A 14,761-nucleotide genomic window follows, 5' to 3' on the forward strand; every position below is an offset into this window, starting at 1 on the left:
AAACAACTGATTTCCACTTAAACATGTAAGTGTAGATCAGGTTTATGAAGAACAGTAATGGTCTGAATGTCAGTATATTATGGGATGGTGCATAAGCGTCCACTGTGTCAGCTGATCTGGAACTAAAGCAACCAAACACATGAATAAACCAGAGAACAGCTGGAGAACAGAGGAACCCTGGACTGAACACTATGCATGGAAGGGTTAAAGTACAGTTTATTTCTGTTTGGAAAAAGAACAAAGGGGTTTTATTCATAAATGTACTTTTATGAATACAAATGTTGCTAAAAACAAAAACAAATTTATCTAAAAATAACATTTTCCTTTTCTTTTAGTGTAGTTATGAAAACCAAAAACATCCTTTTTCCAAAGTTAAATCAAACCTTTGGTAAATGATCAGTGATGAACCAGCTGAGGTCTGCTCATAGTTTTATGGTAGAACAGTAATAAAAATAAAAATAAATAAATGAACAACTGTTTGTAGATCCCAGTTACAAAAAGAGCCATTCATATTAATGTCCGTTTGGAACTTCTGAATATAATGATTATCTGGGTCATATTTGTGTATTGTAGTACGGATCGTATTAAATGGAAGATGAATGTGCAACTTTGACTAGCTCTAAAATGTCAGATGAACATCATAAATCATACATCATGAACCAAAATGGAAAAGACGAAGAGAAAATGTAATGTTGTAAGTTGTTTACTTAATCTTTGCATTACAAGTTATATTCTGAGGTATTTTTCCGACTGTATCTTGTATTTTTATTTCAGAGGTACTGAACAGTCAGGTTTGGTTCGTGTTTGTGTGGTTTTGATGAACTCACACCTGTCTGTGCTGAACTTGGAGAAAAAGTCAGATGCAATGACAAAGATCTAATTTTACAGCTTTAGAAATTAATTGTTGTAAAGAGAGTCGAGCAGAAAAACCAGATTATGAACCTGGGGATTTTTTTGTGGTCAAGAAATGCTAGCCTAATTGTGCAGGTGTTAAGCAACATGCGCTTTCTGAAACTCTTTGTGGTTAAAATATGCAGTTGGTTTAATTGACAGGTGTCCAGGGTGCTTGTTAAACTCAGGTGACCTTTCAAATGGGCTTTTCTTTGAATTAGCTTATGGAGTGACTGACATGTTCTGCCAATATAATATTAATATTAACCAATAATGTGTAGCATGAATTATGACACTGAAAAGTTGGAGACTCCGAGAGTCACTGAAGACTATAAAAAGTCATAAAGGAAACTCTTTTTTTGGCTTTTCTTTTTTCTCTCTGTGACAAATAGTGTGTTTGATGCCAGACTATCTGATAATTGACTTCTTTCTTTTTTGTAACTTTTTCTATTTTTGCCAGAAGCAATAAATCAAGCTTTCTTGAACTTTTTAAAACCTCAAACCTTCTTTTTGGTGAATTCTTCATTTCTCCTGGTTTGGTCCTTCCATCCGAAACATAACTGGTGGGTTAATTTGAAAAACGCAACCACCCTCTGGGGCAATCCGGATAATTTGAGCTGGACTCCATTTTACGGAGTATTTGTAGTAAGGTAGAGAAACACCGGGTCATGTATTTCGCAAGAACACGTAGTTTAAGTCAGGGCAAAGCAGAAATAGTTGCTTGGTGTATAAAGATTTTTTGACGCAGTAGTTCATTAACTGAAATAAATTGTGTTTTTTGTGATTTACTGTTATTGGCGTGTTTACAGTATAATTATGTAAGATTATCCTTAACCTTATTTAATAGTAATAGTGTCCATGCTGTTTGTCTCAGCTCCACTAGTAGGGGCTTCCAAAGCCCAGGTGCATCAGAACAGAAGGTGTGTCCCCCCCATGGGTGGAAACATGAAGGAGGAGGCTGCCTGAGGGAGCAGGTGGAGGTTTACTGTCACATGACCTACTGTAGGTATGAGGGGGCGTGTCCATTGATGCATTTATGGTGAGGAGCATCAGTCTGGACAGAAACACATAGTCAGTGCAGTGAAGACAGGATGGAGGTCATGAGGTCCAACTGTCTGACACACATTAGGGTTCTGTCTGCACTGTTCTGAGTATACCACAGCCTTTGAAACTGTGTAGGATTAAATATGTGTGTGAGGGGGTCTCCACATGTTTTTACAGTTGGTATTATTGGTGAAGTAAATATTAATATTGGTAAATATTAATAATATTAATATAAGGGGTAGGAACAACAACAATATTGTTTTTGGTTGAGTTTGTTTGATTGTTTACACTTTAGTAGCAAATCTACTGGTTGAATTCAGACCTAACTGGGTTTATAGATTACCAGTAACCCAGAATAGATGTGATTACATTTTGGGAAAAGTAGGTTAAAGATAGAATTTTTAAGACTTAAAAAAAAAAAAAAAAATCCCATTTACTTATAATGGGTGAAATTTCAAATGTCTATAAAAACATCAATTTTATTATTATTATTATTATTATTATTATTATTATTATTATTAATAATAATAATAATAATAATACATTTTATTTATAGACGCCTTTCTTGACACTCAAGGACATCATACGATAAATAGGGGAGAACAAAACAAGCAATAAAATAGAATAAAAAGTAAAAGGCAGGTTAAAAATTGGTCAATACAATTGTGGTCTCAAAGAGAAAGTGGCCCATTTAGTTTCAATTTCCTTCAAACTTGTCACATATATAGAGACAGTTGATAAGACATCAGCACATGCATAGACACAATGACATCAGCTGAATCCATGACAAAATAAGATACAATATGTATGAGGGGCGGGGTTTGTTGTGCCTGGAACCACCTGTTCTATTATTATTCTTTTGTGATGATGAGAAACATGTTTTTCTTTCTGTAGTCGGTTGAACTGTGGTTCCTATTATAAGTCTATGAATTATGCATGGTCATCCATTTTGTAGCTGCACTTCCACAAAATGATCTTTTGGCCAAAAACATATGCAAACATCATCTGGGATGGACAGTATAGGGACATATTAACAAGTAGAAACCAAAGATGAAGCATTTCTACTCATCGAACCAGCAGGTTGGCAGAAGAAGAGGATTAGACTGACCCCTGTCTGTAACTGGGCTCACTGCTACTACTGAGGCCAAACACATCCTTTAGATTTGTACACACACACACACACACACCCTCACACACACACACACACACACACACACACACACACACACACACACACACACACACACACACATCAAAAATTAATTTTTATGTGAAGGTTCTACACATTTTGGTCAGAAGATGCCACTTCCAATAAAATATATTTACATCACAGTGACTATAGCAGTGGGTATGTTTTTATATCCATTGGGCATGTTAGTGCATGGTGGTATTTTTATTTTTTTTTATATTTATTTCATAACTGTTGCCTGAAAAATGCTCTCTGAAATATTAATCAAACATTCATGTATGTTCATGTATGTATTTTTGTGCGTCTGTGTTTTAAAATGAGTACAGGAAGTTGTTTTGAAGGAATTCTAGAGCTGGATACATTTGACATGGTGTATATTCAGAAGGAAGGAGAAGAATCCAAGGGTTTAACAGAACCAAGGATGATGGGTGCACTGTCTGGTGTTTTGAGCTGTACCACCCTCAAACGACACATGGTTCATCCATGGCACAGGTGTCAACCATGCGGTCCGGGGGCCAAAACTGGCCCACCAAAGGGTCCAGTCCAGCCTGTGGGACGAATATGTGAAATACAAAAATTACACTGAAGATATTAACACTAAATGGAGTCAAAATCATTTTAGTTCAGGTTCCACATACAGACACATACTGTCCAATTAGATCTCAAGCAGTGGTGGCTGCTCGTCTTTCAGACAGGGGAAGCTCATTGTCATCTTACATCAAAAAAATGGTCAAGTTATTTAAACATAAATTTGGCCCTCCCTTCCTAAAATTAAGAAAATGGTCAGTGACCTTATCATACCAAGTACGCGTCTTTTCCAGGGACTTGATAGCCAGTTCACTCAAACTCGAACAAGAAATGATTAAATTATGCAACTGAGACAAGAAAACGTTGAAATTATGTTAAATTGAAACAAGGAAGTACAATGAGTGTGTTTTATTTACAGTGCAAGAAATGAACGAGTAATTTCGTAGTGGTTTCTCTCTCGATTTCACAGCAGAATGTGTGACGGTATTAAACTGAGCTCTGTCAAGTGAAGGAGTAGATCTCAAAATAGCTGTCAATCAAACGCGATTCAGCCTTTCGACTGATCCTCCAATCAGCACATGGAAGCCCGGTGTCCAGCCCAGCCGAGCTCCGCCCACAGCTCCATTCACCCCCAGAGACACTGAACATCCAGGGGCGGGACAACATCGTGGCATTTATCCAATTACCGTCCAGTTTTGAGGCAATGAAAAAAACTGTTCCACTCAGTCCCACTGAAGTGCATGGACGCTGAGCGTCTACGGACAAATGCACTGAGCAGAGATGGAATGAGAAAACAGAGACACGGGAATGGAGGAGAAGTGAACAACATTGAGTCCGTTGATTTGAGATAAAGCTGATTCTGAACGAACTCGTCTTTGAGATGAACGTGTTCTAACACATTTGTAGTCAATGAAATGTCAACATAATCGTACATATTTGACCATTTAATTTTCGTAATTTTAGGGGAAGCTGAGCTTCCCTTGCGGTCTTTGAGAAATCGCCTCTGATCTCAAGTGGGTCAGAACCAGTAAAATAGTATCATAATAACATTTAAATAATGACAACCACAACTTTTCTCTTTGTTTTGGTGTAAAAAAAGAAAAATTATATGAAAATGTTTACATTACCAAACTATACTTTTACAAAAAATGAGAATAACCTGAACAAATATAATTATCTGAATAGAAGTAAATTCAATTATACCCATATTCTACCTGTTATTAAATGTTTTGTGTCATTTTAAAGTAAGTTGTGATGCATGTGTGTAAATGCTAAACCGAGGCAGAATATTGGTAAAAGTGCACTTGTTTTTCTTAAGACATTTCTAGTTGTTCATGTTATTCAGATTTTTAATGAAACTTTGCAGATGTAAACATTATCATGATATAATTTTACTTTTTTCACTGTTATTATTGGACTGGTTCGGCCCAGTTCGGATCATATAGGTCTGAATGTGGAACTGGACTTGGACCCCTGTCCTGGTCCACGGTGTGGATCTGCAGCTCCGGTGTTTCCTGTGGAGCTGAGGCCTGCTCTCTGATTGGCTGCCGCCGGGCCGCTGGTGACGTCATGGTTGTAAACTGAAGTACCCGTATGTACTTGCAGCTGGTCTCCGGGACACTGGAGCAACATGTCGGGAAGGAGAGAACCGAGCGGAGGAAGTGCGTCCATGAAAGGCACAGCTGACACTTAAAAGCCCTCCGAACCCACAGGACCGACACCGGCGTTTGGACCACTTTTACGGAACCACTGGGACTGCGGTGTGATTGGACGGAACCGGGCCGGTGCGGGTCGCATGGGCGGATAAACACGAACAGAAGACCGGCAGACGATCAGAAGTGGCCCAGTAGGGAGGCACCAGGGCCGGGTACAGAAGAGGGGCAGCGCGTGGGTCGGAGCAGGTTCGGCCGGTTCTGTTCAGGGGATGCTCTCCGTCCTGTCCTATGGCAGACTGGTGGCCAGGGCTGTCCTGGGGGGACTGTCCCAGACGGACGGCCGGGACTACAGCCTGATCAGCGCCAGTTATGGCTTCGGTAAAGACTTTCGGAAGGGGATCCTGAAGAAGGGCATGTGTTACGGAGACGATGCGTGTTTCATAGCGAGACACCGAACCGCAGATGTGTTAGGTAAGAAGTGTGGTTGTGTGGACCTGTAAGAGTCCGGCAGGTCCGGACACTGACCCCTGGGGTTCGGGTGACCTTCACTGGGCTAACCTACACGTGCACCGAGCGTCAGATGAAAACACAGCCCCCACCCCACCCCCCGGACACGGAACCACAAGGTTTCCATCCTTTTAATGTTAACCATGTGCGTTTAACAGAACTGAACCAGGACTTAGGTCTACAAACCTACACCTTTTACTATAAAACTGTAATTTTGTCTTTAAAATCGAAACTGAGGTTATATGAACAGGGTTTCACCTGAAATAACCAGTGACCTTTCACCTACATGGGCTTCAGGTGACGAACACAGCGCGAGAATGTAAGAATAAAGCCCCCCCAAATGAAGAGTTATATTTAAGGAAGACTTCCACGAAAAAGAGACTCTCAGACAAAGACTCAGAATACACAGAGCAATGTCTGATAAAGGTCAGAATGGTTGAGCATGGAGGCGGCCATGTTGCTAAGAACACACGAGCTAAGGCTGCTAGCTTTCACTTTTAGTTGCTAGCTTTAGCTTTAGCTGAGCCTTTTTGCTTTGTCCTCGCCGCCCAGCTGACTGAGGCTGACATGACGCACCACGTGGCTCTGTTATTATATGCTGTACGTTTTACACCAAACCTGCCGTGAGAAATACTGAGGTCAATTATACAAAATAAAAGTAATCAGTACGGCCTCCTCATATAAACTCTAGCAGAATGGTGAAGGGATTTAAGGGACTGGGGGGGGGGGGGGGGGGGGGGTTATCACCTGCTCTGTTAAATGGATCAATAATTTGTCTTAATAAAGGTCTAGTTAAATGTAGAAGTGACAGTTCTGTTACTTTTCAAACCCATGGCGCTAATATTTTCTCCTGGTTTAATGATGAGGACTTTGTAAGTACTGGCTGATGTTTGGTGTCTCCTCAGTTTTAAATGTCTTCCTTGTCCTTCTGTCTCAGGCGTAGCTGATGGTGTAGGGGGCTGGAGGGACTATGGGGTGGACCCGTCTCAGTTCTCTGCCACCCTCATGAGAACCTGTGAGCGTCTGGTGAAGGAGGGACGCTTCACTCCCTCTAATCCAGTGGGTATCTTGACCTCTGGATACTATGAGCTGTTGCAGAACAAAGTGCCCCTGCTCGGTGAGTCCACATACACACAAACAGCACATATGGTTTCATGCATATTACCATTAGTATCCATGTGAAAAAACTATACTCAGACAATTCAATAACATGCCTACAGGATGATTCAGACTGTGAGCAGTTATTCTGGAGTGGTAAAACTTGTAATTAGATTACTCAACAGACATTTTCTCTATTTATATTGTATGCCCTGCAGGAGTATTTTTGCTTCCTAAGTTATTAGAAAAATGTGTGAAAGCAGGAAATACAGAAAGGCAGCATGCATGCATACAAGATGAAATTATTCCACATTACAACCATTTGTCTTTTTGTATTAAATTGTGCATGTACCAAGTGGCAGCGGTGATTGTACCTTATTCTATAGATTTATATTAACTGACGTGGAAACAAAACTGACTGTTCCGTGATGTGATACCCATGAGATAACTACGGAACTTGATCATGCAGCTTTTTTTTTGCACTTCTGGAACTTGAAAATTCAAACTCAAGCCAGTGACCTCACAGCAATGATGAACATTTGTGTTTTTGCACATGATGAGTATTTTTCTGTTTATCAGAGCTTTAAGAAGGATCTGTCTGTAAAGAGCACAACAAGACATTAAAACCACTGTGGAGCATGTTGAACGAGTGCCTAAGGTCACATGACTTCAGACCCTTGGCTCCCACTGAAGGTTACTTGTGCTTACCGAAGTCCCTCAGTCCTGGGAGTCACCAAGGCCTGTGTGTTTCTGTTTCTTTATTAAATAATAATCTCCCTGGTACAGGAACATCTCAGTCATCAGTCAGGTGTATATAAAGTACTGTGTTCTAGTTGGGTACCATTCTGCTGTTTTTAATGACTGACTTTTCCACTGTGGGGAAAGCAGGTATCCCAGCTGTTTCCCTCCTCATACTCATTCATACTGGACTTTTTCTGAGGTTAAACTCTTATTGTTCTTACCCCTGTAGGCAGTAGTACAGCCTGTATTGTGGCTCTGGATCGGCGGAGTCATCGGTTACACACATGTAACCTTGGAGACTCAGGCTTCCTGGTCGTACGAGGAGGAGAGGTGGTTCACCGCTCAGATGAACAACAACACTACTTTAACACGCCGTTCCAGCTGTCCATCGCCCCCCCAGGAGCTGAAGGGGTCGTGCTCAGTGACAGGTTAGTTCCTTCTCCTCTTAAATACTGTAGAAACAGTGATGGGCAGATGAAGCTTCATCAAGGGTTGAAGCCTTTCATCACATTCCTTCACTCCAGCACAAAGCTTCATGAGGCTTCATGTGCTCTACTACGTCATCTGCTGGACAAATGTTGTATTATAGGCAAAAATATCAGTTGACATAAACTTAAAGTGTGTGGTATTTCACAAAAAACCTGTGAATGAAACTGTCAGCAAAATAAAGAAGTATGGATGTATTATTATTTTTATTATTATTATTATTATTATTATTATTATTATTATTATTATTATTATTATTATATAGTGTGTATGTTGGCATATCAGCATTATTAGACTGAAAAATACTGGAATTATGGAAAATGGAAACGGTCATTTCCAGTGGGGTTTGGGCAGTGAATATGTCTGTGTGGAGAAATGGGATCCAAATGATCCCACACTGGGAACGTCCTCCTCCTTCTTATCAGCTCCAGATCCAACACACTAATGTTGTTGATTGTCAACACACAATTAGTCAGAGTCAGAATGGGAGAAGAATGGGAGGGAGCTCCACAGCGTTTCACAGTCCCATTTATTTCAAATTGTGCACCGAATCACTTTCTGAACCAGGTGGGGGGTGTGGTCGGCTGGCGAGGCTTTGGACATCACCGCATACATCATTGATCCAAACCTCGACACACATTTCACATAGCACTGTCTGGGTTATGGACACATGCTTCAAAGCCTTGATACAGAACACAGAAGACGGGTCAGACGTTGGAAGAGTGTTAAGTGTTACTTGTGGTTTTCAGTCGTTACGGAGCGGAGGTTCAAGAACATCACACAGTTCAGTAAACGACACCTGAGTCACTGGGAAATTCTGGATCCACAACTGGTCGGTGAATTCCCGCTGTCCAATTGTGTCCCATAAATCCATAGTGCGTGTCCATAAATCCAGACTTTTCCTTGGGTTGATTCTCCGTTCCCTTCTTCTGTAGTTGAAGACAGTCAGTGCAACAGCAGTAGATGAACCGATACTACAGTGGCAACACTGTGGAGGTTTGGATCCAACTGAGTCAAACATCTGCCTTAGACCAGAACCAGAACACAACTAGACAGGACTGGACCACAATCAACAAATGTGGACAGATGGGACTGGACTAGAATCACACAGCAGAACAAAACACTGTTTAATGGAAACACCTACAACGCAGGTGTCAAACACACGGCCTGGGGGCCAAAACCGGCCCGCCAAAGGGTCCAGTCCGGCCCCTGGGATGAATTTGTGAAATGTAAAAATTACACTGAAGATATTATAAGTCAAGGATGTTCAATCTAAAGTGGGTCAGACCAGTAAAATACTATCATAATAACCTATAAATAATGAAAAAAGCTAATTTTTTCCAAAAAGTCAAAAAAGTAAAATTACACAAAAATGTTTACATTTACAGACTGGCTTTTCACAAAAAATATGAACAACCTGAAATGTCTTAAGAGAAGTATGTAGTATTTTAACAATATTCTGCCTATTATCAAATGTTTTGTGTATTTGTAGATCCACAATGATCTGTAAGTTGTGATGCACATGTATGAATGATAAACTTAGGTGTAATATTTTTAAAACTACACTTTTTTTTCTTAAGAATTTTCAGGTTGTTCATATTTGTTCATGTTAGGTTCAAGTAGAGTTCGTAGACATAAACACTTTAATTACGAAATTTTACTTTTTTCACTCAAAAATATAGAGAATTTCTAAGTTCTTATCCTATTATTTACATTATTTTACTGGTCCGGCCCACTTTATTTCATATTAGGCTGTATGTGGCCCCTTAACTAAAATGAGTTTGACATCCCTGACCTACAAGGACAAACTGGACCGGGTCCAAACTGGACAAACTGGACCGGGTCCAAACTGGACACATATGGTTTTTATTTAAACTGTCCTTAAACCCAGTTATAGACACAGACCAACGGGCTCTGGTAGACGTAGGTAGGACAGGCTGTTTCCAGTCAGTTCTCAGATGAAGTGCTTTATTTTAAATAGATGTATGGATCTCTGGTGTGTCTTTCTGTCCCCATTAGGTTTTAAACATGATATTTTTAGAAACAGTTTGAGGGTTTTCTTTCTCCTCATTCAAACATACTGGACCTGTCTGATTAAACTTCTGTCTTGTTGTTCTAACACTAGCTCTGGTGTTAGTTGCTCCTCTATTGACATATTTTCTCTTTACCCTGTCTGTCCTCTAGTCCTGAAGAGGCCGACAGCTCGTCCTTCGATGTGCAGCTGGGGGACATCATCCTGACCGCAACCGACGGCCTGTTTGACAACATGCCAGACTACATGATCCTTCAGGAGCTGAAGAAACTGAAGGTACCACATGTGGACTCCTTCATTCTGGTTTGGTATTAATCTGGCATTAACATCTGTTTTCAGATTAACGTTTTTTTTTGTTGTTTCAGACCACAAACTACGACAGCATCCTGCAGACGGCACAGAGTATTGCAAAACAAGCTCATGATCTGGCCTACGACCCCAATTATATGTCTCCTTTTGCACAGTTTGCCTGTGACAACGGTCTGAATGTCAGAGGTGCGTATGCTACGGTTCAGTTGTCTGTTGTACTTTTCACGTGTGTATTATTTTATATAAACCATAGGTTAAACTGATCTTGTCCTTCACACCTTCATCATGGGTCCGACCACATTCCCACAGTTTGATTTGAATTCATTTAGAATGTATTTCCATAATTATTGTCTGGGTCTTTCAGCTGCAGAAGATCTGGAGTTGAAGTAGACTTTTATTAAATTCAGACTTTTATTTGTAGTTATTTCTCTGTTTAATGTGGGTAGAAGAGTACACCAGACCTTATTTTGACGTGTTGGGTTTGGATGTTAAAGTTACTGCAGTATGCTCCTTATACGAACTCTACATCTGTTGAACAGTTTTACATTATTTCACATTAAATGCTTCTACTGCTGTGGTTGGACGTTTCCACATTTGTCTAAATAATGAACACAAACAGCCACAGTTACTGAAACTGAAGAATAACAGGCTGCTTCAAATCACTGAAATACAACAACAAAGGGTTAAACAGTTGGATTATATTCATGAATGAATTATAATAAACCAGTCGGTGGTATATAGTTCTAAATTGGCAGCACATTTTATGAAGAACACCAGAAAAGTCTACATATGTGTGTTGAACATGTTCTTTATTAGAGATCAAACTTTTAACTGGCCCTTGGGTTTTATTTAAAGGGCTCATATTTAAACCCACTTTTCTTAGTCTGTGGTTCATTTCTTTGTGTATTTGGACCCTAATAGTTCATACAGTTTGAATTTGAACCCTCCAGCTGCTGTATAACTATCTTTAGATTCATTTGGACAAAAATCCAGTGGATTTCTCCAACCTGTTTGAATTCCTTCTTAAGTAGTTGCGTCTATAACTAGTTCCGTCTCCACATTTGCACATATAAGGTCCAGACTTCAGACGAACATTTCTCCAGTATTTCTCCATAATTATTTGTCAGCAGCAGCGGTTGTAGTCCATACTGAAAATATGTCCAAACTTGGAGCCCATTACCTAAAATGTTCAGTTGTTGGTTGAACGGGACAGAGCAGCACAGCTGACAATCTGGAGGGGGTGGGGCCTGAAGTGGCTCATTTGCATTTAAAGGCCCAGCGCTCCAAACCACCTTTGTGGTGTCATTACTCAGAAATAGGGTTGAAGATGGACCTGTGGAGTTGAATTAATGAAGAATTCAGACCCAAGCATAGTATTTACAGTTTATGGAGACCACAGGGAAATGTGGGAAAAGGAAGAATTCAGTTTAAAAAAAGACTAATATCACTGCTTTAAGGAAGTTAAACAGTCTTATCGTAAAAGATTAACTTCAAATTGTCTCGGTGGAAACTACACTTATACGAACATACAAGATTCATATTAGGATATCCGTGACTTAATTTAAGAAACCTGTTTGTAATGTGTTTTCTATGTGAATGCGTCCAAAAGAAACGTCTGTGCTTGTTTCCAGAGATAACCTTAGTGTTTGTTGTTTTTGGGTTTTTTTTTCCAAATTTATTGAAAAACATTTGAATATACCATACAAATTTTGAACATTCAAACAGGAAGATGTCAAAAGGAAAAAAGCATTTGAACAAATAGATTTAAGAAAATAATGCATAGATTTAAAGACACAAAGCATAATATACAATTAATAGAATAAAAAAGTTAATAAATAAAAATAACAAATCTAACAAAAATAATAAATAAATGCAACAGAGAGTTCAGTCATTATTAAAGAATTGTTCATAAATAGCCAGGGTGTTAGAGCTTTTTTTTTTTTTATTATAGATAAATTCTAAAGATTTAATATATTTTTTTCAAATTCCAATAGGAAGATGTTAAAATTTGGGTGTGTTTTGATACATTTATTTTTATGTATATGAAATTTTCCAAATAAGATGAATAAATTTACAGCAAATTCTAAATTGTGAATGTAACCTTAGTGTTTGTTGGTCCTCAGGGGGGAAGCCTGATGACATCACGGTGCTGCTGTCCATCGTAGCTGAATACACAGACTGAAAGTGTGTGTTGGTGCGCATACTTCTGAGGCTTACCCTTCCATCCCATCCACCACCTGAGTCTTCCAGCCCTCCCAAGATGCACTGGGCCCTCATGTCTTCACAGGGGAGGCCTACCAACACCACACACTCCTCACCTTTGGGGGGGGGCATCTTCCCCTCTAGAATGTCAAGGGGGTTTTTTGGTCTGTTTAGTCTGTTGGTTGAGGGGAAGTGGGCGGGACATGTTTGTGTTGGTCATGATGCGGTGGGATCGATGCTAAGCAGAGGTATGCCTGTTCGGTCTCTGGTCTCCTTTCTTTGCACCATCTCGTCCATGGTTTGGATTCACCAGGATGAGACTGAGGCCTTTAAATCTGAAGCTCTTGCACATAGAAAGGAGATGTTAAAGAGGAGTAAGCCATGCTTTTGGGTTCTGGACAGTAGAACACAGCTGACCGTTGGACCTGGCGTCTGTCTCTGTCGCTCCATGTGTTCTGTGTTATGGTATGTGCATATCGGTAGAGGGGCAGGGACTTGGAGGGGCTGATGGAGCCAATGTTAAGTAAGGGGGGGGTGTTTATGAAGAATGACATAGAGTTAGCTGTAGGTGTTCATTGTTGAAAGTGTAGAACGGTAGAGCTAACTAACGTAGCTCTGTTTAAACCTGTAAATATGGAGTCAAAGCCCAGTTTCCTCCAACTGTGAAAGTGAAGCCAAAGTGCTGTGGTCACAGAGGCAGTCATGTGACCAGTGTGACCAGTACACACCAGTCAGCGTCTGTACAGTAGAGGACATCTGCTGATTGGTTGTAACTCTGTGTTCAGGACCATCATGAATGACTTACATTTAAAATCTGATATTTGGGCTCAGATGTTTGTAGAAGAACATCATCTGTCTGTGACTGGAGATGGAACTGAAGAACCGACTGTTTACTGTGGAAATGAGTCACAGACAGTTTGACTTTGGCTTTGTTTTCTTTTTTTTGAGCTGAAGGACACATGAATATCACCCTGAGGGAGCGAGAAGGTTCATGTGCACCAGGTCTGGTCTGTCTGAGTCCTAAATGGTCCCCTCTGATGTCTGTGACATGGATGTTCTAGGTCTGTGTGTCCAGGGAGGACATGGGCTTTTTTTTTTTTTTTTTTTTTTTTTGGGGGGGGGGGGGGGTCCACAGTGTTTTGGCTTCACTTTGGACATGCTCTCTGATGTCCATCCTTCCATCCAGTCTGGTCTGAGTCCATATGTGCAGGTGAATGTCTCCTGGTAGGACTCTGTCTCCTGGTAGGACTTTGTCTCCTGGTAGGGGTCTGTCTTCTGGTAGGACTTTGTCTCCTGGGAGGACTCTGTCTCCTGGTAGGGCTCCGTCTCTTGGTTGGACCCTGTCTCCTGGTAGACTCTCTGTCTCCTGGTAGGACTCTGTCTCCTGCTTGGACTCTGTCTCCTGGTAGGACTTTGTCTCCTGGCAGGGGTCTGTCTCTTGGTTGGACTCTGTCTCCTGGTAGGACTCTATCTCTGGTAGGACTCTGTCTCTGGTAGGGTTCTGTCTCTGGTAGGGTTCTGTCTCCTGGTAGGGGTCTGTCTCCTGGTTGGACTCTGTCAGTGCGCACATGCTGATCTGTAAATACTTTTTGTGGGTTTCTGTGTATATTTGCTTTGTTGCAAACAGATGTGATGTTCTTCTTCTGGAGGACACAGTTGTGCGTTTCTACACATGTTCCTGTACAAAGTGAGCTTTATCAATTCCACACTTCCACTCGCTGAAATGAACAAAACCTTTGAGATTGAGATCTGAGAAACATGAAAGAAGAATGTGTGCACGTGAGAGTACGGACTGTTTGGAATGTTTGTTATATTTAATGTTTGTTATCGTACAAAGATAAAGCTAGCTTCTGAAATGCTTACAGTTGCAATGATAGGTCAGGCAGAACCTTAAAGGAAAAGCTCTATTTTTTTTACGTTTTAGTTTTACACAGGTTGTTGATGTGTTTCCTGGTTTTATGGATGAGAAAAGTGATCGAGCTCTTAATCAGATGTGTGATGAGTACGTGTCCTTTTGTATTTTCCAGGTCCTTATTTCCCTTTACATTGTTTGCTGCTTCTTATTTTGTACTTTTGATG

General features: G+C 40.4%; 1 protein-coding gene across 1 annotated transcript; it reads left to right on the plus strand.

Annotated features, from left to right (window-relative positions):
* The first annotated feature begins 5,252 nt into the window (after positions 1-5,252).
* Positions 5,253-13,033, plus strand: LOC115429828 (protein phosphatase PTC7 homolog). The gene is made up of 6 exons (XM_030149572.1): positions 5,253-5,778; positions 6,752-6,931; positions 7,883-8,081; positions 10,324-10,447; positions 10,537-10,666; positions 12,604-13,033. The coding sequence occupies exons 1-6, from the start codon at positions 5,577-5,579 to the stop codon at positions 12,660-12,662; spliced, it is 894 nt and encodes a 297-aa protein (XP_030005432.1). The 5' UTR covers positions 5,253-5,576; the 3' UTR covers positions 12,663-13,033.
* The last annotated feature ends 1,728 nt before the right edge of the window (positions 13,034-14,761 follow it).

The sequence above is a fragment of the Sphaeramia orbicularis genome, chromosome 12 (assembly GCF_902148855.1).
Source record: "Sphaeramia orbicularis chromosome 12, fSphaOr1.1, whole genome shotgun sequence".
Lineage (NCBI taxonomy): Eukaryota > Metazoa > Chordata > Actinopteri > Kurtiformes > Apogonidae > Sphaeramia > Sphaeramia orbicularis.